This window comes from Pagrus major, chromosome 23 (genome assembly GCF_040436345.1).
Source record: "Pagrus major chromosome 23, Pma_NU_1.0".
NCBI lineage: Eukaryota > Metazoa > Chordata > Actinopteri > Spariformes > Sparidae > Pagrus > Pagrus major.
This window is the reverse complement of record NC_133237.1, coordinates 28084772-28110167: the sequence shown is the minus strand read 5'-3', so window position 1 is coordinate 28110167 and position 25396 is coordinate 28084772. Positions and strand designations below refer to the sequence as shown.

The following is a 25396-nucleotide window of genomic DNA, read 5'->3' as shown; positions in this document are numbered from 1 at the left end:
CTCATATCTGCTCTGAATGAGAAACTATTCAAATGAAGGAGCCGTTGGAGCCTCATCAGCTACTCCTCCTTCACGTGTCCCATCACGCCCTCGTAGGTCGGCGTGGCAGCGTACTGCTCGCACAGCGACCCCTGCAGGCTGGGAGCGCACACGGCAGACGTCTGGATGTACAGCGAGCCGTGCTTCAGAGGGAACCTCTTGTTGACGTTGCGGCCCGTCGTCGGGATGAGGCTCGCCTTCCCCAGCAGGTCGTCGTTCCAGCGGTTGTCCCGGTCCCAAACCTCGAAACGGATCGGACTGCAGAGGAAACGGACAGATGTGTGACATCATCATCATCATCATGAACTCTGCTCTGATCCAGGAGGTTTGATATACACCCGAGAGGATTTTTAAGTCTAAATTATCTTTCTTGCTTGAGTTAAATGTTCAGAATGGTTCCTCTCTTTCATCATAAATATACAGCTACAGCCAACAGCTGGTTAGCCTAGCTTAGCATAAAAATAGGAAACAGTTCCCCTGTCTAACGGAGCACATTTACGCTTTTAGCTCTGTCTTCACGAGCTTCGCACCTCAAACCTTTTAATGCCATCTGCCTCTGTCAGGACCGTTGTCAGACTGATTACATGCAGTCGGATCTCTACTGAAGATGTTTTATCAGAGGTTATTTAAAGTCAGATCACATTGACTCACTTCCTGTGTCGCAGGTTGACCGTCTCAAAGCGAACGAGGTAGTTCCAGGAGGGGAAGTCGTTGTTCCAGATCACCGGCGTCGTGGCTCCTTGTTTCCCGTAGAAAACCTTCACGTATCCGTCCGTCTTGGAGAAGTAGTCGCCCCACAGCCCCTGGGCTCGGACCACCGTCACGTTCAAGCGGGCCACGCCGGGCTCGGCGGGGCAGCAGTCGGAGTTGACCATGCGGTGTCCTTTGCACTGACACGCACAGTTCTGGTTCTGGTGGCCGATCTTGCAGCTCGCCGGGCAGCTGAGCGGCTTGGCACTTTTACGGATGTAGTCGCTGATGGCGTCACGGAGACTGGACTTCAGGACGGGGTTGTCTGTCACCTGCAGAACAGAAGAGACGAGTTTATCTGGAATGACGAATGTCCTTTCTGCCGGTGAAGCTCGATGCTCCTGATTCTAAAACCACTTCTAGATAAAACCTCATCAGCGAGTTACCATCAACGAACAAACAAACAAACCAGCATGAACAAGGTTCTGCCACCTCACCACCTAAAGTGTCTGAGTGTTTCAGTCGAGTCCCAAATGTCCACTAGAACCGTTACAGTCACATGTTAAGTCCAAAACACAGTGTTCATCATGAAATGGTGAGAAAATGGCAAAAACCTGCCAACTGTGATTCTTCATGCTTTTATCTGTTAAAAGACCAAAGATCAGAGTTTCTATGCCCGACCGACAGCCGACAACAGCCAATGAGTGATCGTGTAGACAAGTGAGCCACTCTCTCTTCATTATTTAAAGTCATTTTATATGTTTTTTTGGTTGTTTCTCCATTTTAAATCATCTCCAGCTGCTTCAGTTGTTTAGCAGAATGCTGCAACTCTGTTTTACTGTGAAGCTCCAGAAATGTTCTGTGGACTACGAGACTTCACCTGACTTTATATCATCAGGAGGAGATGATGGCTGAGCCTGACTTTATATCATCAGGAGGAGATGATGGCTGAGCCTGACTTTATATCATCAGGAGGAGATGATGACTGAGCCTGACTTTATATCATCAGGAGGAGATGATGGCTGAGCCTGACTTTATATCATCAGGAGGAGATGATGGCTGAGCCTGACTTTATATCATCAGGAGGAGATGATGACTGAGCCTGACTTTATATCATCAGGAGGAGATGATGACTGAGCCTGACTTTATATCATCAGGAGGAGATGATGGCTGAGCCTGACTTTATATCATCAGGAGGAGATGATGGCTGAGCCTGACTTTATATCATCAGGAGGAGATGATGGCTGAGCCTGACTTTATATCATCAGGAGGAGATGATGACTGAGTGACTGTTTGGGTGAACTGTTCCTTTAAAACTTTGGATCATCCTGAAACTGGTTTAGCATGAAGTCTTTGTTCGGACTGTAACGTTCTAGTGAATATCATCCAAATTAAAACCAACCAAGTCACGTTAAGAACAACAAACTGTGACTAATAATAACATGATCAGTTCATTTGCTCCTCACCAGCAGGTGCAGGGGGTGGAGCTGGTAGGACACCACACCTGGGACCCTCTTCAGAGATGTGAGCCACTTCTTGTACCCGGCGGCATTATTGGGAGTAAACAGGATGTCGCCCACGTCTCCGTCCCCTCCCAGAACCTCGGTGGTCCGGTCGGAGAACGCCTGGCTGAAGCTTCCTCCTGTCTTCAGGCTCTTGCTCTTGCCGCGGCAGAAGCTGGCAGCTGCGCTGACGGTGATGCCTTTGATGGTCGCTTCTGCCTCGACCGACAGGCAGTTGCTGACGGTGTGGACGGACATCTTGCTCATGGAGGCCTCGCAGGTCCGGATAGCGGTCATGGAGTTAACTCGACCCCCGAGTTGGACCCTGCGGATGAAGTGGGTCCCGTAGACGGAGATGAACTGTTGGAAAGCTGAAGTGTTCTTGTGGTCGTAGGTGGAGGGAAGATTCTTCAGGGAAACCTCGAACTCTTTACTCAGCGGAGGACGGGAGTGAAGACGGAAGCTGCAGGAGAAGAAGTGATGTCATCAAGTCTCACGTACCTTCACCATGGACAGGTGTTTTGTACACATGTTCATCTTCATACCCACAATGCACCTCTCCCTCTGACAAAAACCTTTAAAGTGTTTTGATGTCAACAAAGATCCTGAAAATCAGAAATGTCCCACAGAAAAGACAATGTGTTCACCTGTACAACAAAAACTAACTAATCTCATGGAATGTAACTAAGTACTTACATGTATACATTTATTTGATACATTTAGTTACTAGCTACTTACTAAAGTAACACATTTTTTAATTAATTTATTTTTTACGATCAATCAGATAAAAAACAGCCAGGTAGGAGAACAGCCGACGTACATACGGATCAGTTACTTTTACTTGTAATTTTGATACTTAAGTACATTTAATATCAGATACTTTAAGACTTCTACTCGAGTATCACTTTAGGGTACTTTTAACAACATTCATCATCAACACATCTGGAGATACGAGGTTTTCACTGGACAGGAAGGTAATCTGAAAAGTAACTACTAACTAAAGCTGTCAGACAAATGTAATGGAGTAAAAGTACAATATTTACCTCTGAGATGTAGTGGAGTGGAAGCTTTTGAAAACTTAGTAAGAGTATTTAGTTACATTTCATCACTAAATATCAGGTACTTTAAGACTTTGACTTAAGTACAATCTGAATAGGTGACATTCATATTTACCAAAGTTATATTTTAACTCGATATCTTTACTTTTACTCGAGTACAACGGTTGGGTACTTTACACAAAAGTACTCACGTGTAGTATTTGCAGTTGAAGTTGTGGATGGTGAAGGAGAACTTGTCCTTCCTGCTGCGGCTCTCTGCAAACCTCGATGAGGTCGAGTGAGATCCTCCGACCGCAAACCCGCCGAGTCCCTTGACACCGAGGCCCACCTGAGTGACATCACAGCAGGCGCAGTGACATCAGCAGTCTGTACTCGGGTTTTAAGATGACGTTCAAAAGTACAAATGTTAAAACTCTCTCACCTTCCAGCTCGCTGACAGAGACGAGCTCTTGTCTTTCATGACCGACTGACTCGACTCGAAGATTTTACTGCTCACACTGCGCCGACACTGAACCTGAGACCAGAGAGGATGCTGGGTAAAGTTTATATACATCATTAAAGTGGTGGAGTATAGATAACTACATATACTCAAGTAACTAACCGTGTCAAAGATTACATTAAACCAGTTGTCCCCATCATTTCTGACTTGTGACTGTTTGGGAACATTTATCATGTTTCAGATTCTGCATGAAGCTGAAAATACTTCAGTACTTTTACTGGATGACGCTTAAAAAGTATTTCTACATCGTGGTATTGGTACTTTTACAGCTGGCAAAAAAACCTTTCTTTCCAAGTTCTCTCATTATTTCAAATCCGCCAGAAAGATGTTTGGTTTTTATCACAGACCTTAATCCTCCAGTCGAGGACCGACACCGGGAGTTTCTGGGTCTGTTTGAGGAGGAAGAACAGGAAACATCATCATCATCATCATCATCATCAACACATCAATCAGCACTAATTGTTTTGCATGAGCTTAAGGGTGGAGAAACCATAACGATATTCATTTTACAACTGAGCATTGCAATGTTCACTTCTATGCTGATGATACCATCTTATATTTATTGTTTTTAATTGATATATCTGTACATATATCACATATCAGCTGAGATCTGGTATCATACCACTTATGGCTGAACGTGGACAGTCTGTCAGTCTGGAAGAAGAAAGACGGATTTGTTCTGTGAGCTGATTGGCTAATGTGGAAAATGAGTTTGTTTTCCACCGCCCTTTTCATAAACAGCTGTGCAGAATTGTGTTTAATAAAATAAAAACAAATATTGTCTTTGTACATGTGGATGATGCACAAAGATTAATCCGGCTGTTTACACGTGAAACATCTAGACGAGACTCTTCATCAAGATAAACTGGAGATTTGTAAAAGTTTATTGTATTTGTTAGAATATTTGTGATTTCATGTTTGCTTTACTTTCATACTTTGAGTGTTTTGCTGATAATACTTTTACTTGACTAAGGTTTAAATCCAGAGTATTTTTCTACTACTTGAACTGCAGTAAAGGTACTGAGTACTCTGCCGAACCTGGTTGAGGAGGTGGTTACGGCACACGGTGCAGTTCCCCTGAGCTCCTCCGACCATGAAGCTCTTGACGTCGACCACGCTGGCTCCAGTCGTCTTCATCGTCACCACATTGAAGCCTTCGCCGACCAGATTGTGACCCGGGACAAACGGAGCCTGCTGACACTCAGTGAAGGAGCTGGTCTGACAACCAGGAGACCCAGGGAGGAAGAGGAGGAGGAGGAGGAGAGGGGAGGAGGAGAGCATCTGAAGGGGAGGAGGTGAAGAAGAGACAGACTGTGTGATTCACAGAGGAAGAAGAAGTAAACTATTCATGCTCACAGTCCAGTATACACAATATACAAAGTACAATAAGTTGTGAATATGCTTTGGCATCTGTAAGAGTTTCATTTATTGTTGTTACACGGGTGACACGTCTCTGAAGACCTGAAGAAGAAACATTTGAGATTTAAGGATTCAGTGTAAATCCTGATTAACAGGACAAACAGACGCTGCAGTCGTGAATCAAACTTCTCATTTTGTTTTGTACGGAAGCTCAAAGCGTCCAAACTGTGTGTATCTCATATTTATGACCTCTACCATGTGCATCTTTATCATTAGCATTTAAAAAATATGACTTGGTCGAATGAATCTGTCAAAATAAATCATAATTTTTTACAAAACTTGAGATAGAAAATCTAATTCTTGATTTTAAAATTCAGACTTATTTTCTATCTCAGATATTTTTGTTATTATTACTTTTTTATAAATGTTTAGTTTTTTCCTGGTGATGATCGTTTTAATCAAGTGAGGATCCACCAACAAATTGTCTTTAAGCTGACCTGAGATGTAAAATATGTAACAATAAATATCACCAACTATGAAATCAATCGATGTAACAATCACAAAGGTTTTTTACACTCACTGAAGTAAAACTGAGAAATGTACAGAAAATGTTTCTGATAATAAAGATTGTTTCCTCACTGACGAAGTGTCTGAACTCTGACAGACGAGTTTCATTAGAAAATGTTTTACCTTCACAGAGTCGATGGTGATGATGATGATAGTGATGATGATGGTGATGATGATGATGATGGTGATGATGATGATAGTGGTGATGATGATGATGATGATGGTGATGGTGATGAAGAGGAGTGAGTCACTGAGTTCAGGTCAGTGCAGAGTGAGAAGTTCAGGAACAGTCGGTGAAGTTATTCAGAGAGAGATCACACCTCCTCTTTAACTTCCTCTTTACAAACACACAGTCATTCACAGCCGCTGACAGGGAGTAACTAAGTACATTTACTCAAGTACTGTACTTTACTTACTTTACTTGTACCCTAACCCTACACAACTCAACAACATTTACAACAATAATTGCGGTAACAATGTCATTATTTTACAGTAACATGGATGAAAATTACAGTATGTTTCTGTAATTAATATATAATTATACATTAGATTGACAGTAATATTACAGTAATGTACTGTGTTTTCACGTTAACCCAATCACATTGCTAGTTAGCATTTTAGCCTGTTGGCATGTGCCTTCTTGGACCACTTGGTGGCCTGTTATACCGTTTTTAGCCTGTTAGCAGCATGTTAGCTTGTTAGGATGTTATTAGCCTTTTAGCATGTTAACCGTGTTGTCAATGCCGTGTTGCTGCTGAGTAGTTTTATCTTGTAATGCACCAGTTTTACCTTTTTTTATGGTCGCTTCAAAGCAACGTTTAAATTCAAATCCACAGCAGCTTACTGCAATATCAGAGAGGATTACCCATCATGCATTTCAAAAGCATCATAACAATAGTTTACTGTGAGAAAAGTGGCTCATTTTCAGACGTTTTAATGCAGAAATGTTAAAGATTAAATTGTTTTAATTTTGAGGACATTTTGTTCAAACCTGTGTGTGTGTGTGTGTGTGTGTGTGTGTGTGTGTGGGGGCAGACGTTGCCGTGGTTACAGAGTCGTGACAACAGTGTGACCTCCGCTGCAACTTTTCTGCTGAGTCTGAAGTTAGTTTGTCTTTGAAACACACGACAGCTTCCTGCACACACGCACACACACACACACACACACGCACACACACACACACACACACAGTTTGTCCATTAACATTAAATGTGGATAAACTTTCTAAAGAAGGTGTTTATTAAATTCAGTCGAGCTTTATTGACACAATCATCAGAGCAGAGCTGCACATGTTTTTACATGTAACACTAATAATTGAGAGACTGTGAAGACGCAGGATATTTGATATTTATTGATCTCAGGCAGCGACATTAAACTGTGACAGCAGCGGCAGACATTACTACATTAATAAACATCTACAATATGAACCAAATAAAACATGAAAAACAAAGTTCAGAACTCAAATGTGTCTATTATGACATTAATGATAACTACAGTACACTGACAGAAAAGAAAATCATCTCTGACAAATTATAACAGTTAAATGATTTAACATTTATTAAATGAATGTAAATAAAATATAAAAACAAATACACAGAAAAATGTTTCATGTTTTAGTTTCATTTATTTTTCCTTTCACTCCTCAAGATGCTGCTTTTATTCCTCTTTTCTTTAATAGTTCAATCAATCAATCAATCAATCAATCAATCAATCAATCAATCAATCATCACCAACAGTTCTCCCTCCCTGCATCACTCTCTTCTCTTGTCTCTTGCTCCCCCTGCAGGTCGACGCTCACACTGCAGCTGATGAAGACGTCACCTTGGCCGAGGTTGAAGGGCAGCGGTGTGTGTGTGTGTGTGTGTGTATGTGTGTGTGTGTATGTGTGTGTGTGTGTGTGTGTGTGTGTGTGTGTGTGTCGGAGGATTTGTGCTCGATATGAGAGGATTTAGTTTTTAGGTTTTCAATTTCAATCCACACACACACACACACACATACACACACACACACACACACATACACACACACACACACACACATACACACACACACACACACACACACCAGTGGTGGAATGTAACTAAGTACATTTACTCAAGTACTGTACTTATGAACAGCTTTGAGGTACTTGTACTTTACTTGACTATTTCCAGATGTTTCTGTTTTCTACTTCTACTCCACTACATTTATTAGATTACTTTAGTTACTTTGCAGATTTAGTTGAATGATGATGTAATAGATTACAGATGAAGATGAAACTTTATTGATCCCTGAGGAGAAAATTCACAAGTTACCCAGCAGATATAAAGTAATCAAACTACTTTTACCAGCTGAACATTAAAGTGATGAACACATTAATAATCAATCCTTGTAATCCAATAATATAATGTTACTCTGCATGATGGTACTTCTACTCTGTGGTATTACTACTTTACTTAAGTACAAGATCTGAGTACTTCATTCATCTCTGATAAAATACTCATTAATGCAGCAGTAATATTAATCCACAAACATCAGATATAAAAACACTGACAGGGAACAGATTACTGACACATCACTACTTTTACTTTAATACTTTAATGGAGAGTAACTAAATACATTTACTCAAGTACTGTAGCAGAATTTTGAGGTATTTGTACTTTACTTGAGTATTTCCATTTTCTGTTACTTTATACTTACACTCTTCTACATCTCAGAGGCAAACATTGAACTTTTTACTCCACTACATTTATTAGATAACTTTAGTTACTAGTTACTTTACAGATTACATTCTGCATCAGAGTCAAAGTATCACATTTTAAATTGTATTGATTTTATCAATCAGATAAATACAATGATTGTGATGATCATCTGACTCATAGTACACAGTTTATACATACATGTAAATATATGGATCAGTTACTTTTACTGTTACTTTTGATACTTAAGTACATTTACTATCATTTACTTTAGGACTTTTACTCGAGTACTATTGATATGTGTGACTTTCACTTCTACCAAAGTAACATTTTAACATGAGATCTTTACTTTCTGAATACTTTTTACGTGACTCCCTTTTGAATGCAGTACTTTTACTTGTAATGGAGTATTTTCACAGTGTAATACTTTTACTTTATCAAAAGATCTGAATACTTCATGTTTGTCTTTGCCATCACAGTGATTGATTGGTCTCTGTCATGATCTGATCAATAAGCTGCAGTCTGAAGCTTCAGTCTCTTCTGGCTGCCGCAGGTGGAGACGGATCAATGGATCAGCTGATTGGCTGATGATGATGAGGTGAAGGTGGAGAGACTTCCTGTGAACCTCTGCAGAGGATCGACGTCGACACGACACGACGGAGTCAGACGACATCAAACTGAAGTCCAGCTGCGTTTTATTATCCGTCACATCATCTGGTTCATTTATGCAGATCTCTTCATCTCTCGTCAAAGTCCAGAAAATCTGCTCATCCGTCTCCTCTTCATCACTTCCTTCCTCTCACAGACATTCAAACACAGTCGCTCTGCAGTCATGTGGTGTTCACTGACCGTCAGCTCTGTCGACGCTCCGGGAGTCTCAGAAACAAACCAGCAACTGGAGGAAGCTCTCAGGTGCTTCACAGCTGACATCCACCTGCGTCTGATGTGATGTCACTTCCTGCTCTGTATGAAGTAAACCTCGTCCGTCACTGGGACAAACAGACTCCATGTTTCTACTCAAAGACAGAAAGAAGTTCATGCAGAACATTTGCTGAATTTACAAGAAGGAACAAATAAGTCAGAATCAGTCAGAGACAGAGTTTCACACAGTTTATAAAGTGTCTCCAACTCAACAACTCACTAAACTGACACATTTGTTAAGGGAGTCTGGGGACAAAGAAGTCGCCTATACTGGTTACTGTTTAGTGTATCTGTAAAATGTGACATGTTTAGATCAATAAAATGTTTCTTCTTTCATAAATTGAGTGTAAATGGTGAAATCAGTGTAAACAGTGTGTTCAAACAGCTGCTAAATGTTGGCAGGTCAGACTTTAGCACTTTAGACACAGAAGCAGACAGGCTGGTGCAGCCATGCTGCCACAAACTGACACTTTTTACAAGGAAACACACAACTTACTGTTTTCATTTAATGCTGAATTTACAAGAAGGAGACAATGATTCAGAATCTGTCAGAGACAGAGTTTCACTACGTTATAAAGTTTGTTTTAACTCAACAACTCTTAAAATCACTACATTTGTTAAGGGAGTCTGGTGATGTTGTGGTGACTGGTTCAGTGGTTGGATCAGACACTGACAGGTTAACAAACATATCATTTACACACAGTGAAGCACCTGGAGGTCAGACAGTTTGTATAGGCTCCTTCTTTGTCCCCAGACTCCCTTAACAAATGTGTCAGTTTAGTGAGTTGTTGAGTTGGAGACACTTTATAAACTGTGTGAAACTCTGTCTCTGACTGATTCTGACTTATTTGTTCCTTCTTGTAAATTCAGCAAATGTTCTACATGAACTTATTTCTGTCTTTGAGTAGAAACATGGAGTCTGTTTGTCTCAGTGATGGACGGGTTTGTTTCATACAGAGCAGGAAGTGACATCACATCAGACATGAGTTAATGTCAGCTGTGAGCAGACGGACTTGAAGATGTCCACCTGGGGATGGATGTTGACAGCAGGTCTGAACGGGGCATCTTTGCATCTTTCATCCTGAACTCATCGATCTTCAGTCCAAACTGCTGCAGAGAGGAAATAAAATAAATTCTCCTTTAAACGATGACGACAGAGAAACACGTCTGAGCTGCTGTCTGTGTTCATCAGCTCATTAATAATTCATAAATGCCCTGTGGGAGCCATTTCCTCTGTTTTATTGCTGTATGTTAAAGAGTTTCCGGAGAAGTCCAGCTGTGACAGATGTGTTTCACCTGTTATGTAACCTGATGTGTGTTTGAACGCAGCGTTCATGGTGCTGCAGGTGAGGCAGGTCCAGACCTGCCGTCAGCCTGCAGACGCTGTGCAGGGATCAAGTGAACTCTGCAGACTGTCACACTTCTTCTTCTTCTTCTTCTTCATGAGTCAGCCTGCAGCGTCGAGTCCACGTCAGCCACGTGTCCACGTCCTGCACAATCTATAGGAAGACTTCCTGCCTCGTGGACGTGAACGTTCACAGTCAGTACGAAGACGAGTCACAGAGGACTCTCACTGAAAAACACTAAAAGTTCATCGTCACGTGTCTGTTTTTCATTTTTTCTTCTGCTTGTTAATAAAATTAATTAATCTAAAATGTGATACTTTGGCTCTGATGCAGCATGATGCAGCATGTAATCTGTAAAGTAACTAGTAACTAAAGTTATCTAATAAATGTAGTGGAGTATATAATACAATGATTGCCTCTGAAATGTAAAAGAGTTGAAGTATAAAGTAACTGAAGAAGGAAATACTCAAGTAAAGTAAAAGTGCCTCAAAATTGTACTTCAGTACAGTACTTGAGTAAATGTACTTAGTTACATTCATCACTTGGAAAATGTGTTCAGATCTGGTTTAAGTCAAAAGTACCAATACCACAATTTAAAAGTAATCCATTACAAGTAAAAGTGCTGTATTCAAAACCCTACTTTAAAGTACATTAGTAATCTGAAGTGTACTTAAAGTATCAGTAATAGAGTACTGGCTGTGCAGTTAAATGTTTCTGTCTGTGATATTTAAGTATTTAATCTTCTACCCTTATTACTTCTACTCCATTACATTTCAGAGATATATTGAACTTTTTATTCCATTATATTTATTTGATTACTTTAGTTACTAGTTACATTTCAGAGTAAGACTTTAGATTAAAAAAGCTGATAAAAACCAGTTTAAACCTGTTTGTCTTGTGATTTATATAGAAAGTACAGTACTTGAGTAAATGTACTTAATTGGGAGACATTTTACTGCACGAGTACTTTTACTACCTACAGATACTCCAAGTTTCATTTAAAGTAATAACACTTCTGTTATTTAAGTAGTGTTTGAAGTAAATGTACTTAGTTACATTCCATCACTGTTCACACCCTCGACGTTCGGTCGAGCTCAAGCTAACACTGTTAGCTTAGCATCTCCACTTCATGTTAATAAAGGGTTAAACATCATCTCCTCCTGACACTGTTAGCTTTCTTTGTATCATCAGGACGAGATGATGGCTGAGCCTGACTTTATATCATCAGGAGGAGATGATGGCTGAGCCTGACTTTATATCATCAGGAGGAGATGATGGCTGAGCCTGACTTTATATCATCAGGAGGAGATGATGGCTGAGCCTGACTTTATATCATCAGGAGGAGATGATGGCTGAGCCTGACTTTATATCATCAGGAGGAGATGATGACTGAGCCTGACTTTATATCATCAGGAGGAGATGATGACTGAGCCTGACTTTATATCATCAGGAGGAGATGATGACTGAGCCTGACTTTATATCATCAGGAGGAGATGATGGCTGAGCCTGACTTTATATCATCAGGAGGAGATGATGACTGAGTTTAAGAGTTTTTGGGTGAACTGTTCCTTTAATAAAGATGATTTCCTACTTTGTGATTTTGTCCTTTTTGTCCTAAAACGCTCCTCAAACCTTCAGCTTCGTTACAAACTCAGTCAGAATCGGAAGCTGTTCATTCATCCACCGTCAGACTTCCCCTGCAGGCGTCATGTGTTTTTCCTCTGGATCATTTCTGATCCACCCGACCTCTAAAAAACAAGCGTTCCTAAGGAAGGGCTGGTATCCAAGGCAGAGACAATAAAATCTCTGTAGGAGCAGCCTATAGGATTAGCTGCAGCAGTGGGCTGTATATACAGGCCTATACGGGCACACACGCCTCATAAAACCACCCAGGGCCCCTCTGCTGCAGGAAGACGCCGCCTCGCTGCATCCACGTCAGCCAAAACCTCCAGTCTGGAACTGCAGCTCCGCTCTGTGCAGCTTTGTTTCTGTAGGACGAAACTTTAATGACCCCTGAGGGGACGTATGGAGGCAAAGAAAACATGTAGGACGAACAAACAGCAGCAGCAAAGAAACCAGACTCAACTTAAAAAGTTTTAAACGTTTAAGTAAAAATCACAGAGATCAACCTGATCTGAGGAGATGATGTTTACACCCTCGACAGAGCGATGCTAACGGTGTTAGCTCGGCAGCTACAGTCAACTTTTAGGCTTCAAACAGGATGTAAAAAAACAACAACATTTATCAGTTTCAACATTAAATACTTTGTCTTTGTACTGTATTCACCTGAGAACAAGAGCATTTTGTTAAGTTTAAGTTTTACAAAGTGTCCCAACTATCCTTAAAATCTTCATTTTTACTTATTTGTTTTACCCATTTTGTTCTTCTACCGGCAGACTGGGCTTCCACACACATGTTTAAATATGACAACACACCAAAAACATGAAGATGTACAGGTTTATAAAACCCCCAGAAACAGTGTCCCCTCATTTTAATCCTTAAATCCTCTGTAAACTTTTCATTTTTGAGCAGAATCTCCTTTAAATAAGTTCTATTCAAGTAAAATACTTAACTGTGATCACTCACAGCTCAAAATCACAGAATAAATATTGTCTCAGTCTGACAACAGTCATTATTAACAAGATGTAAATAGCTTTATGTTTTATTTACAGGAGATCAAATGAAGGCACCATATGAAGCGAGCGGGGTTTATATTAAAGGGTGCGTGCAGTTAAAGTGATGATTGAAGCAGTTTTTAGTTTCTTCTTGAAGGATGAAGTCAGTGATTCGTGCCAACCAAAAGAAATCAGGAGGAAACGATGAAACCACTTCCCCTCTGCTCTCTGAGCGTCTGCATCACCGTGTACTGTCAACACACTCCGGTGACATAACAGCTTTACATTCACATGTTTCATTCACACCACCAGGATGCAAACGGAAACTTTAAAAAAAGCAGCCAGCAGACATCCAGCCAGTCAGCGGCCGCTGCAGAGCTGCAGCCGCCTGTCGGCCTCACACAGCCGGCAGCGGGGGGGCAGAGGGGCGGGGGGGGCAGAGGGGCGGGGGGGGCAGAGGGGCGGGGCTGAGCAGAGGGGCGGGGGGGGCAGAGGGGCGGGGGGGGCAGAGGGGCGGGGCTGAGCAGAGGGGCGGGGGGGGCAGAGGCAGCGGGGGGAGCAGAGGGGCGGGGGGAGCAGAGGCCGCGGGGGAGGGGGCGTGTCCCGAGCAGCAGCTCCTCAAAACAAAGGGACTGGCCCCGCCCCCTCCGGCCCCGCCCCTCCAGTCCCGCCCCCTCTGACGGAGCGGCTGGGCGCCGCGCCGTTACCGCACCGCCCGGAGTAAAGGCGCAGGACTTTTTAGGGGGCGTGTCCCTCTGCTGCAGCACGCGTTCAATCAGAGCCGCGGACACGGAGCGGAGCTGCGCCGCCTCCGCGCCGCGCTGCTGTCAGTGACGTAATGTTCAGTTAAAGGGCCGCTGAGTCAGGACTTCATTACCTGAACACAACCGGCACACACACTGAGGACACACACTGAGGACACACACTGCAGGTAGGAGCCACCACCAACACACACCGAGGACACACACTGCAGGTAGGAGCCAGCACCACCAACACACACTGAGGACACACACCGAGGACACACACTGCAGGTAGGAGCCACCACCAACACACACCGAGGACACACACTGAGGACACACACTGAGGACACACACTGAGGACACACACTGAGGACACACACGTCTTCATGTGAGGACACATGTTTCCCTCTCACTGCAGCTCAGACACACAATCCTTCATTATCATTAATGTGGATGATCTCATACGGTCCACAGCTGCTGTGTGGTAATCTGGACCCGCCTCCTGATCACCGTCAACACAAACACAATGTAAACACAAACACAATATAAACACAATGTAAACACAATGTAAACACAAACACAATATAAACACAATGTAAACACAATGTAAACACAATATAAACACAAACACAATGTAAACACAATGTAAACACAATATAAACACAAACACAATATAAACACAATGTAAACACAATATAAACGTAAACACAATATAAACACAACGTAAACACAATATAAACACAATGTAAACACAATATAAACACAACGTAAACACAATATAAACACAATATAAACACAATGTAAACACAATCAGAAACAGTTCAGCAGAACTGTGTATATTCAGAAGGAAAGTTGACCCTTTTTAGCGAAACGCCCAAACTGCTCCCGTCTTTTTAATCTAATTAATACAAGTCTCATTTATAAAAGCTCACTGCCGTGACTGCACCGGCCCTCGTCCCTGATGTGGAACATAAATGGATCCGGCTGCAATCAGGCAGTTTAAACATGCACAACAACCACAGTGAGTTATTGTTGGTCGGTGAAATGAGTCACAGATGTGAAGTTTAAAAAGTGCTCAACACAGCAAAGAAACGACGACAGAGACGTGAACATCGACCGGCTGTTCAATAGAAACGCAGGAGTGCAGAGGAGAAACTGAGACAGAACAATATGTGTAGAAACATTAGACACACTGATGACGTGTAACTAATATCTCTGATCCAAACTGTATGAAGCATCTTTTAAATTTATATGTAACTTTCAGTGACGGACGCTTTGCAGCCATTTTGTCGCAAGTTTGTTAGTTTGTGTAGTTGTTTTGTCGCCTGTTAGATGAAACTGTCACGCGTGTGATCTGTAGTTTAATCTGGTTTTTATCTTTGTTCAAACTACAAAGTGTTAGTGGACAGAAGCAGAACAGGAAGTGGGTGGGGCTGTGATTTCGTGGTGTGTAATCACATGTCACACCCCAGATGTGATTACAGTGTTGTAGACTGTAATAATACATGTTTATGGTGGCGTAGCTGCGTCTGCTCCACCACGTGGGGAAGTTCCTGATCCAGTTGGAAGAAAAAACCTGCAGAAACATTAAATATGTACTGATAATAACTGTGGATCCTAACGATGTATTTAATGTAGTTCATGTTCACTCAGAGCAGAGCTGTGATAAATCCACGTGGAGCTGAGCAGCCGACTGCTGCAGGGAAACATCTGGATGAACTCTGAATTATTCAGGTCACAACAAATCACACAGGAGGATTTAACAGAAGATCCTCTGTCTGAGCGGCCGGTCCTGATCCATATCAGCAGTATTCTTATAGTTGAGATGTTCATGTGTTTCTAACTATAAATGTCACGTCTGCAGTGATAATAAGTCATTAATAAAGGATTAATACAACAATCATCGTGTCTGCAGCTCTTCTCCAAAAGGTCAACAATGATCTGTGAGGAAGGAAACGACAAAACTGAGGATTCATAAATGAAAAACACACAAATCATTCTTACTCACCTGTACAGCTAGTAAATGATTATTTGTCCATAAATCCACTCGTTACCACTTAGTTACAAACCTTTTCCCAGCGTGATTTATTAAAAAAGAGCTCCTGGTAACGACCTCTGACTCATTGATTACTGATCGGCTCCGTCTGCAGAAACTTACATGTCAGAAAAATGAGATCAATGGCATTTTTATACAGTAACAAACATGAGGTAACCAGGTCCACTTCAGGGTTCAGGACACAGTTTATTCTGCTTTACTGTGTTTATATGTGGCGGACCCTGCCACCCTTCAAACATGTTCTGGGACCTTATTTCCTCTGAGAGCGGCTCGTTTGTTCACTGATGGGAACAGTGAAGCTAAAACAAAGAGGCAGAGTGTGAGCTAGCAGCATGTTAGCTAGCAGCATGTTAGCTCGCAGCATGTTAGCTCGCAGCATGTTAGCTCGCAGCATGTTAGCTCGCAGCATGTTAGCTAGCAGCATGTTAGCTAGCAGCATGTTAGCTAGCAGCATGTTAGCTCGCAGCATGTTAGCTCGCAGCATGTTAGCTAGCAGCATGTTAGCTCAGCGCTCTGACACCTGAGCTTTGATAAACTGCTGTGTAACCGGAAGTCCAGCGGTCAGTGTGAGGCTCAGCGGGTCGGTACCGGGTCGGTGTCCGGTGTCGGCGCTAACTCTCTCTGCACTCATGAGATTTTCTCAAAAACCAAAATGGCGTGTCTGACTGCAGGGGCGCGAGCGTGCACGGAGCGCGCGGGCCAACACATGTGGGCGGGAAAATGCGGCTGCGCCTCTACTCGCGTCACTCCGGCAGCCTCCGAGGGGCCGAACACGCGCGGCGAGCCGAGGCGCAGCGCGACAGCAGCCGCAGGAACTGAGCCGAGCAGCCGCCGGAGCCACCGAGCGACCCGGGCCGATTTTTACCCAGTTTTCCGGCGGGGAGACAGGGCAGGGGGGCGGGCAGGGGGGAGAATGAGACAGGCCTCCGACACGAGGGGCCGAAAACATGAACGGGGCCGTGTACATCTCGTTTTTCCAGGGCCAGCTGGAGTCCGTGCTGGAGCAGGTCGTGCAGCTCGCGGTCCAGGAAATCAGCAAGACGGTGGGCAACAGCCTGAACACGCTGCTGCTGGAAACGGCCGTGAAGGAGCAAGAAAACCGCCGGCTCCGGCTGCAGCTGCAGACCCGGGAGAACCGGGGCCGGGCCAGCACCGACCCCGCGGACGGCGGAGGATCTCCGGCGTCTGGTAGGAACAAGGCGGCGGGGGACGAGCGGCCGGACGGCGGCAGAACAAAGCCCGAGCAGCGGCAGCAGCAGCTCCGCGGCCCCGGGGGACAGAGCGCCGAGCTCGGGCTGCTCACCGACACACGCCGCCTGGAGCAGAGAGGACGAGTCGTGGGTAGGCAGCCGTTACACAACACACACACTCATGTTCACACACACACACACACACACACACACACGCGCACAGTGTCCGGGCACTCCTCCCTCGCGCTGATTGCGTAACTCTGCAGCCGCGTTCAGGGTCTGAGAGCTGCAGGAAACTGCGGCCTGCAGGTGAAGGAGGATCCACCGCTGCTGACAAAGAGCCTCAGTGTGTCAGCACAACTCCAACTGGACCGGAGTGAAGGTGAAACACAGCGGAGATCATAATGGATGGCGGAGCCGCCTGGTCCATAAATACCACATGTGGCTGTCATGTCGGATCACATGCTGCACTCTGACAGAACAGGTTCATGAGAAGTGGCTGGTTGAGCAACACGGGCGCAAACACAAAGGCTGCAGAGGCAAAAACAAAAAGACGACGCCTCGATTCCTGAAGCCTGTAGATCATAAAACCAGATTTACAGCTTTCTGACATGTCCCCGCTGTAGGAGGAGGTGGAGGAGGAGGAGGTGGGTGTGTGGGGGGGACCAGGACAAAGAAGCAACAGCCTGCAGGAGACGGCAGGACTGTGGACCCACATCGGGCCGGACCCATAATCAGTGTTTCACTGGAGAAGAAAAGAGTGGAGGCGCGAGGGAAAGGCAGGACAAAGATGAAGCCTGGGCGGTGAAACTCACATCCAGCCGCCGTCTTTCAGTATTTTTACGGCTGTCAGGTCAGATTTAACATCAGCAGATGATTTGCTGCCAGTTCGACCCCCAAATACCAGAAAGTGCCTCCAGGAGGTTTCACTGTTCGTCCACGAGGAGAAGCTGTGGGCGCCGTCTGCAGGGAGTCCATTTTGTTTTGGTTTTTGAATGAAGGAAGACGACAGGACACAAAGGTCACCGGCAGGATTCAGACCAGTGAAGGCGCAGTCGCATGTCGCTGCACAGGTTCTGATATTAGTCAGAACACACGCCGCCGTACCAGAACTTTGTCTCGATAAAATCAGCAAAGCTACAGTTTACATGTGGGCCGAGCCGACCGGACTTCAGTGCCGACTTTCACTGTTTTTCAGTCTGTAACTCTTGTGGACGCTGCGACTGCAGCTGCAGATTATTGTCCCGATTAACTGATGAATCATTTAGTCTACGTGTCAGGAAATACTGTGACGTCTCCAACGGTCCAAAACCCAACGACTCTTCATTTACTGTCAGAAACGATGAAGACGAACAGAACATCGTCACATTCAAGAAGCTTTAACGATGTTCGATGTTTTCTCTTGAAAAAAATGCCTGAAACGTTTATTTCGGTCGACTAATCGTCGCCGATCGAGTCGATGCTCCCATCGATATCAAACCACATCTTATTTGATATATTCTAAAAAATCTACACCTACTTTTGTACGACGCTCTTTGTGACGTTGTTTTAACACTTCTTAACAAGAAACCATAAAAAAACATAAAATAAAACTGACAAAATGATATTTTTAAGTCAGAACCGATCTGACCAGACGTTCAGTGCCGACTTCTGTTGACGACAGCTTTTATTTTTCGGCGCTGCGACTTCTTCACTTCAGCCGTCACAATTAATCGTTTCGTCTATAAAATGCTCATTAAAGTCGTCTTCAAATGTCCAACAAAGAGCTCAAAACCAACAGACTGAAAAACTCACTGAGATGGTGAGTAGTGACGGCCTGTGCCGACATGGCCGCCTCTCTGTTCAGGACACGAGCCGCTGTAAACAGACAGATTCAAGATGGCCGCCGCTCGCCATGAAGACGTCATGTGAGCGTCTGTGTGTCGCGTCACGAATCAAGAGGAACTGATGCTCTTTGGTTTTGTCACGTGATCGTTGAGTTTCTCTCGCAGCTCGTCTGCAACATGTCGTTACAGAAAGTGGGAGGGGCAGCAGGTGATCGATCTATTGATTCATCTGCTGATGATGTGTTTTCATTGATTAGCAGCTGTTTAAGCCTCGTGACTCCGGCCGCTCAGATCAGGGACATTTCAACAGCTGTAACTACCCATTAGGTTAGTTATTGATCGATGCGTTTATATATCTGGTTAATCTATTAGGTGTTTTTCTTGGTTTGACGGTGGACGGTGAGACATTTGTGGCAGAGTTAACTATGGAAGCCCTGAACCGTCAAAGGCCAACATATGATTTTCTGTTATATTTTATTTGTTATTTTTGTCATTATCACAAGAGAACAACCGTTTTCCTGAGATAACAAGATTATATTGTCAAGACTTCTTTGTTTCTGTTATTATCAGGAGAGAAATGTTTTCCAAGGATGAAGAGATTATTTTCCAAAACCCAAATAATACAATTATTGATTAATCAGTTAATTTTGTGGTTATAAAATATCAGTAAGGGTGAAAAAAGGCGTCAGAAAAGTGCTGAAGTCCAACGTGACGTCTTCCAGTCGCCAGCCACAACAAAGAGCTTCACTCACTGATGTGAAACAGGGAACAGCCAGCGTTCAGTCTTCAGCTTCTTCTGAATGATTCAGTGATGATGAACACAGTTTTATTTCTTGTTGATCAACGAGTCAGTTAATCGAGTCTACAGATCTTTAATAGAAACAGTGATCGGAGCAGCTGCAGGCGTGAAAATAGAAATGTTTATTAAAACGTTGGCGGTGCAGATAACGACGGTGACGCGGTGCCGAAGTGGAGGTTTTGTGTTAAAACACACTGAAGCTGATCCGCTGACATTAATCCATGAGAGCAGGACTGATGATGTCAGACGCTGCTGTGTGTTTGTTTGGGTGTTTCACTTCTGCAGCACACACACACACACAGGCACACAGCACAGACACACACAGGCACACAGACACACACAGGCACACAGACACACACAGCACAGACACACACACAGACACACACAGGCACAGACACACACACACACTGAGCTGCACACATACAAACATCACTTCTCCACATGCAGAGACACGTGAGAAACAAGGCCGCCGCCGCACTCTCTCGCATGCATGCACACATTTGCGCACTCGAACGCAAACACACAGCTGACACGCAAATCTTCCTCGCCCATCCTCCCCCTCTGGAAATCCAGGCCACCGACATGACACGCAATGATCAGGGAAGATCTCAGGACAGATGGTGACATCACAGCGGAGACGACCAATCACGTCCCGACCTGATTTTATTCTACACATAAAAACAAAATATCAGAGCGTGTCCTGAAATCAAACAGACGGCCGAACGAGACGAGGCGGGTTTATTTATACGGCGTGATTCACTGCTTTACATAAGACAGAGTAGACAGAAGAGACACGCGGGACTCAAAGAGTCAAATAATGAAGAAAGTGACAGAGTTACAGTTCAGTGTGACTTAATTTAGAGCATAAACACTGAATTCTGCTTCTTTTCGTGTTTTTCTCAGTCAAACAGGAGAGGAGGCAGAATATCCTGTTAAACACTGAGCTGCAAAATAATTTGTAATTTTGTGATGAAATGAAATATAATGAACTGTTTCAGCAACTTTACTTTAGGTGTCTTAAGTGCAATATGCTCTGACGACAGTAAACAGATGAGCTGAGAGGTCTGAACGCTTCATACATCACAACTACACCATTCAGAACTTCATAAACCAACTGCCGTATTTTAGAGTTCAGTCTTTTGATGTGGTCTCCTGGTCCGACTCAGGACTCTGATCTGAGACCTGTAAACACAGCGTTACAGTCTGCCGCACATCACGTGTTTCTATGTTAGAAGAAGATAAATGTCCTTTAATTCTGAAGATGTTCTTCAGGTGATTGTCGGCTGGTTTTGTCAAAATGAAAACTGAGGTCCGAGTCCAGGACCACATCAAGACCTCTGGACTGGTTTGTGGTTTTTAACGTCAGCGGCTGAAGCTTTAAATCTTTGGCTCCAAAAACAATTATTCAGTGTTTTCTTTGTTTAACCCATTAAGAACTTGGACAGCCATTAAAAATGCATTTTAAAACCTGAGGCAATTATTATTTCTTCTCAGCCTCTGGAGCAAATAGAAACTTGAACCAAAACCATTAACGAGCTGAAGAGTTTGGCTTTAATTAGAAATGATTGCTTTGCTCTAATGATCATTAATGAATGCATCATCCAAAACATGCTCACGTCTCGTCAGGCAGGGAGAAACATGCCAACCTGCATCTACTCTTAATGTAATTATGTAATTATGTAACTCTTAATGCGTAATTATGGTCAAATATTCAGTTTTGTTTAATCTGAGCGAGCAGCAGCACAAAGACGTTGAACAGAAGAGGTTCGTGAAAGGAGCCTTGAGGAACTCGCATGACATGTTTTAACGCTCAGTTTGTGAAATTACCAAACAAAACAAAGTCTGTGGTCTTCAAATAGGATTTAAACCAGCTGTCAGCTTCCTGTTTCAACTGTTTTCACCATTAACACCAAATTTATTAAAGAATAACACACTAAAACATGTCACATTTTACAGATACACTAAACAGTAACCAGTATAGGCGACTTCTTTGTCCCAGACTCCCTTAACAAATGTGTCAGTTTAGTGAGTTGTTGAGTTGGAGACACTTTATAAACTGTGTGAAACTCTGTCTCTGACTGATTCTGACTTATTTGTTCCTTCTTGTGAATTCAGCACCAGTTGATTTTGTTCAGTGAAATCGAAAAGCAGGGTCGCTGATTCTCCCAGTATTTAATAACTCCACTCTGCCTTATAGTGCACAAAATCAACACAGCTAGCTTAGTCTTAGCTTGCAACTAGCTTAGCGTTAGCCTGCAGTCTTCCAAACCCCTCTCCTGTGTGATGAAGACGATCAGCTGACTGGTACCAGAGGAAACTCTGACAGCGTCGGACATGTTGGTTCATTTTCTTTTTCAGAGATCCTTTATTGATTTGTTTGTGAAGAAGGTTCACTCTGGACAGATTAGAGAAACTGAACTGTAACAAACTAATTTCTTGAACTTGTCAAATTAACACCAGGAGAAAGTCGGGCTGTTGTTGTAAAATACTGCTATCTTTGTAAAGAAGAGTTTGACAGTGTAAATGACAGTTGTCAGGACACAAACCAATGAGCTGTTGATCTTTCAAAATAGTTTTTTTTTTTTATCAATTAAATTAGTTTTTTATTTAGACAATCTTACGTAACGGCAGCATAAAGATGTTGAACAGAAGAGGTTCATGAATGGAGCCCTGTGGAGCTCCACGCCAATTTTTTAGGCTCAGATATGAAAACGGATCAACACAAAGTTCCTGGCCATCAGTTTAAAACCAGTCCAAGTCATCCTGCTTGTAGTTTATGTTGTGATCTGTGATGAATGCAGCATCTGATAATACTGAGACTGAAGCTTCTTCACTGTGTTCAAGTGGAAGTCAAGACTTTTACAAGAGTCCTTACTAGAAAACATTAAACGAGTATTTAAGGCCAAAGAGGTCGAAGTTTGAAGAGTTGGTCGTGAGCTTTCTCTTCAGCCTTTCGCTGGTCGTCTGACGCCGTCCGGCAGCAGTGAAGTTAGTCTCTTCTTGATTTGTCCGCCCGGTTGTTGGGAGGATCGTTGCTCGCTCCGTCTTCAGCAGCTGTCCACAGTCAGTTCTCTGGCTGTCACTTGTCCTCCCTTTTCCCAGGGAGGTGATTTATTCCTGAGCTTTGCACCGTGAGACGACTACTGCCTGCAGATTTATGTCCTGACAGGCAGAACTCCAGTTTCTGAGCTGGCTTGTTGTAGCTAATTAGCTGTGAGTTAGCATTCTGTTGTCGCCCACCGTTTTGAGTCAGTCCGTTTACTTCCACACACAGTTTGATTTCAAACACTGCAGGACTGACGCAGTAATACGTATTAACTCCTGGTGATGTATAAGTGTCCTGGAGCTGCTGCTGTCAGCTTCATAATGTAAACAGAGCGCAGAGACGCAGCAAAGCGTGTAATAAAGGCAGAAAGCAGGACCAACACAGACAGTGAGATAATGAGGCCGCGGCCTCGACACGCTCGGGTCAAAGGTCGCTCTGCTTTGTGGAGAGTGTTGACAGAAAGAAAACTAGGCTACGCTTTCACTGCGACGTCTGCTCGCTGCGGAGAGAAACAAAGGATGGAGAGCAGCAGCAGGAGGAGGACACCGAGAGCTGCAGTGGATCTTGTTAGTTTAAGTTATTAAATGAACCCCCAGAGAGATCTGAGACCGGAGGGAGACCCCCACCCACAGAAACCTGCAGGACTCCAGCCACTTCAATTCAAAACTAAAACTAGAATCTAATGTAATTATCAAGTGTTGATGTTGTTACACAGAGAGGCGGCGGTGGAGGAACTGCTCAGTACACACACAACTAACAGCCTATAAACACTGAGTAATCTGAACCTGCAAAGTAACTAGTAACTAAAGTAACCAAATAAATGTAGTGGAGAGGATTTTAAGATAGCAGACAAATGGAAATACTCAAGTAAAGTACCTGAAATTGTTCTTGTTGATTGTTTATTTCATCACTGGACGTTTTAATTTTTACTGTAAATTAATATCAGTCCATTGATTTCTGATATCGGCCCTGAAGAGAAAAGCTGGTGGACCTGAAGTTATGACCAGTGTTTTCACAATTCTGACTTTTTTTAGATTAAACATGTGAAATTATGATACATTTCTGTCAGTGTTGAACAAAATAAGACATGTTATGATCAATCAATCGATTGACTGACTGAAATCAAACAAAACAACAGAGTGGTTCTATGAAACAAACGATTCTAATGACGTGAATTAATCTCATCCCACCGACCTCTACATTAATCTCTACATCATAACTCAGCACTGACTTCTTTATTTCATCGTTTCAATCACAGTCAGAGTTTCACCTCATTTGTCTATTTTTGTAAATGTATTGATATTTTTGTCAAAAATACAGAAAAACATCTGGTGAACTTGCAGATTTGTTTCATGGTTTTCTTCTATAAACTGAGAAGTTCAATTAAAACAAAACGTCAGATTTAATAAACGCTTCGTGTGAGTAAAAATCTTCACTTGTAAAGTAACTAAAGCTGTCAGAGAAATGTAACTGAGTACTTTATAGATCGTCACTTTCCTGTAAATGGCCTCATGGATTAATGATTTCAGCTTCACTTGTATAAACTGTTTAATTTATAACAAAACATATAACAACCCCCTCCCCCCCCCCCCCCCCCCCCCTTAACTGAAGAAACAACTGCGGCCTCCGCTCCGCTAACAACAGCCATTTTAAAAAGATTTGTTGTTTGTTGCTCCGAGCGTCAAATGGAGAGTTAGTCATGGTCCACACACACACACACACACACACACACACAGGAACTAACAGCTCAGAGAAAATGTGGAGAAATCAAAGTTGACAGCTGATCTGAGAGCAGCTGTTACCTGCAGAAAGTGTTTCAGACTTTGGTGAAAGCAGCGGCGTTTGTGATTCATCGTTTCATTCAGAAGATGTCAGAAAATGATGATGTCACAATTAACAGCCAAGTTCTGAGTCCAGGGTCTTTAAACGTCTTTAAAGCAGCAGGTCTTCTTCACGTTTGGCAGTTTTGTTCCTTATCAGTTAATTTTCTGTTCATCATCTAAATCGTCTCCATCTTGTTCACGTCAGCTGTCTGACAGTTACATTAATGCTTACTGGAGAAATATAATATCTATTTTATGATTTTATATAAACATGCAGGGCTGAAACAAGCAGTCAGTGACATTAACAGAAAATATACTTTAATCGTTTAAGTTAAATTTCTCACCAAAATATCAAACTTGTCATTTTTCTCAGTTTTATATCACATTAATGAGATAAAAATACTCTAGACTTTACAATATTTATCGAACAAAACAAGATGAAGACAGAAGATACATGTCACGACCATTTAGAGACCAAATAATTAAAAAGTAATAAATAAATAATCTGCAGATTAACTGATAATGAGCGTATTAAGCTGCAGCGATTGATCTCGAACATTAATCGTCTGGTTTGTTGATCGTATTTTCTTTTGTCCTCGTTTGTAAAACACTTGTCATGTTTTCAGATGCAGAATTGGATTC

General features: G+C 42.9%; 2 protein-coding genes across 2 annotated transcripts in view; one reads left to right on the top strand and one right to left on the bottom strand.

Moving 5' to 3' along the window:
• The window catches only part of prf1.3 (perforin 1.3), a 10451-nt gene extending 4559 nt beyond the window's left edge, over positions 1 to 5892 (bottom strand). The window contains exons 1-8 of the mRNA XM_073495049.1: positions 5838 to 5892; positions 4827 to 5069; positions 4136 to 4177; positions 3711 to 3803; positions 3481 to 3617; positions 2196 to 2694; positions 691 to 1061; positions 75 to 297 (exon numbers count right to left, since the gene is read on the bottom strand). Coding sequence (XP_073351150.1) covers positions 75 to 297; positions 691 to 1061; positions 2196 to 2694; positions 3481 to 3617; positions 3711 to 3803; positions 4136 to 4177; positions 4827 to 5069 — 1608 coding nt within the window. The 5' untranslated portion in view covers positions 5838 to 5892. The remainder of the gene's footprint in view (positions 1 to 74; positions 298 to 690; positions 1062 to 2195; positions 2695 to 3480; positions 3618 to 3710; positions 3804 to 4135; positions 4178 to 4826; positions 5070 to 5837) is intronic.
• Positions 5893 to 16987: 11095 nt separating this feature from the next.
• The window catches only part of LOC141020013 (uncharacterized), a 19036-nt gene continuing 10627 nt past the window's right edge, over positions 16988 to 25396 (top strand). Inside the window, exon 1 of the mRNA XM_073495048.1 lies at positions 16988 to 17411. Coding sequence (XP_073351149.1) covers positions 17018 to 17411 — 394 coding nt within the window. The 5' untranslated portion in view covers positions 16988 to 17017. The remainder of the gene's footprint in view (positions 17412 to 25396) is intronic.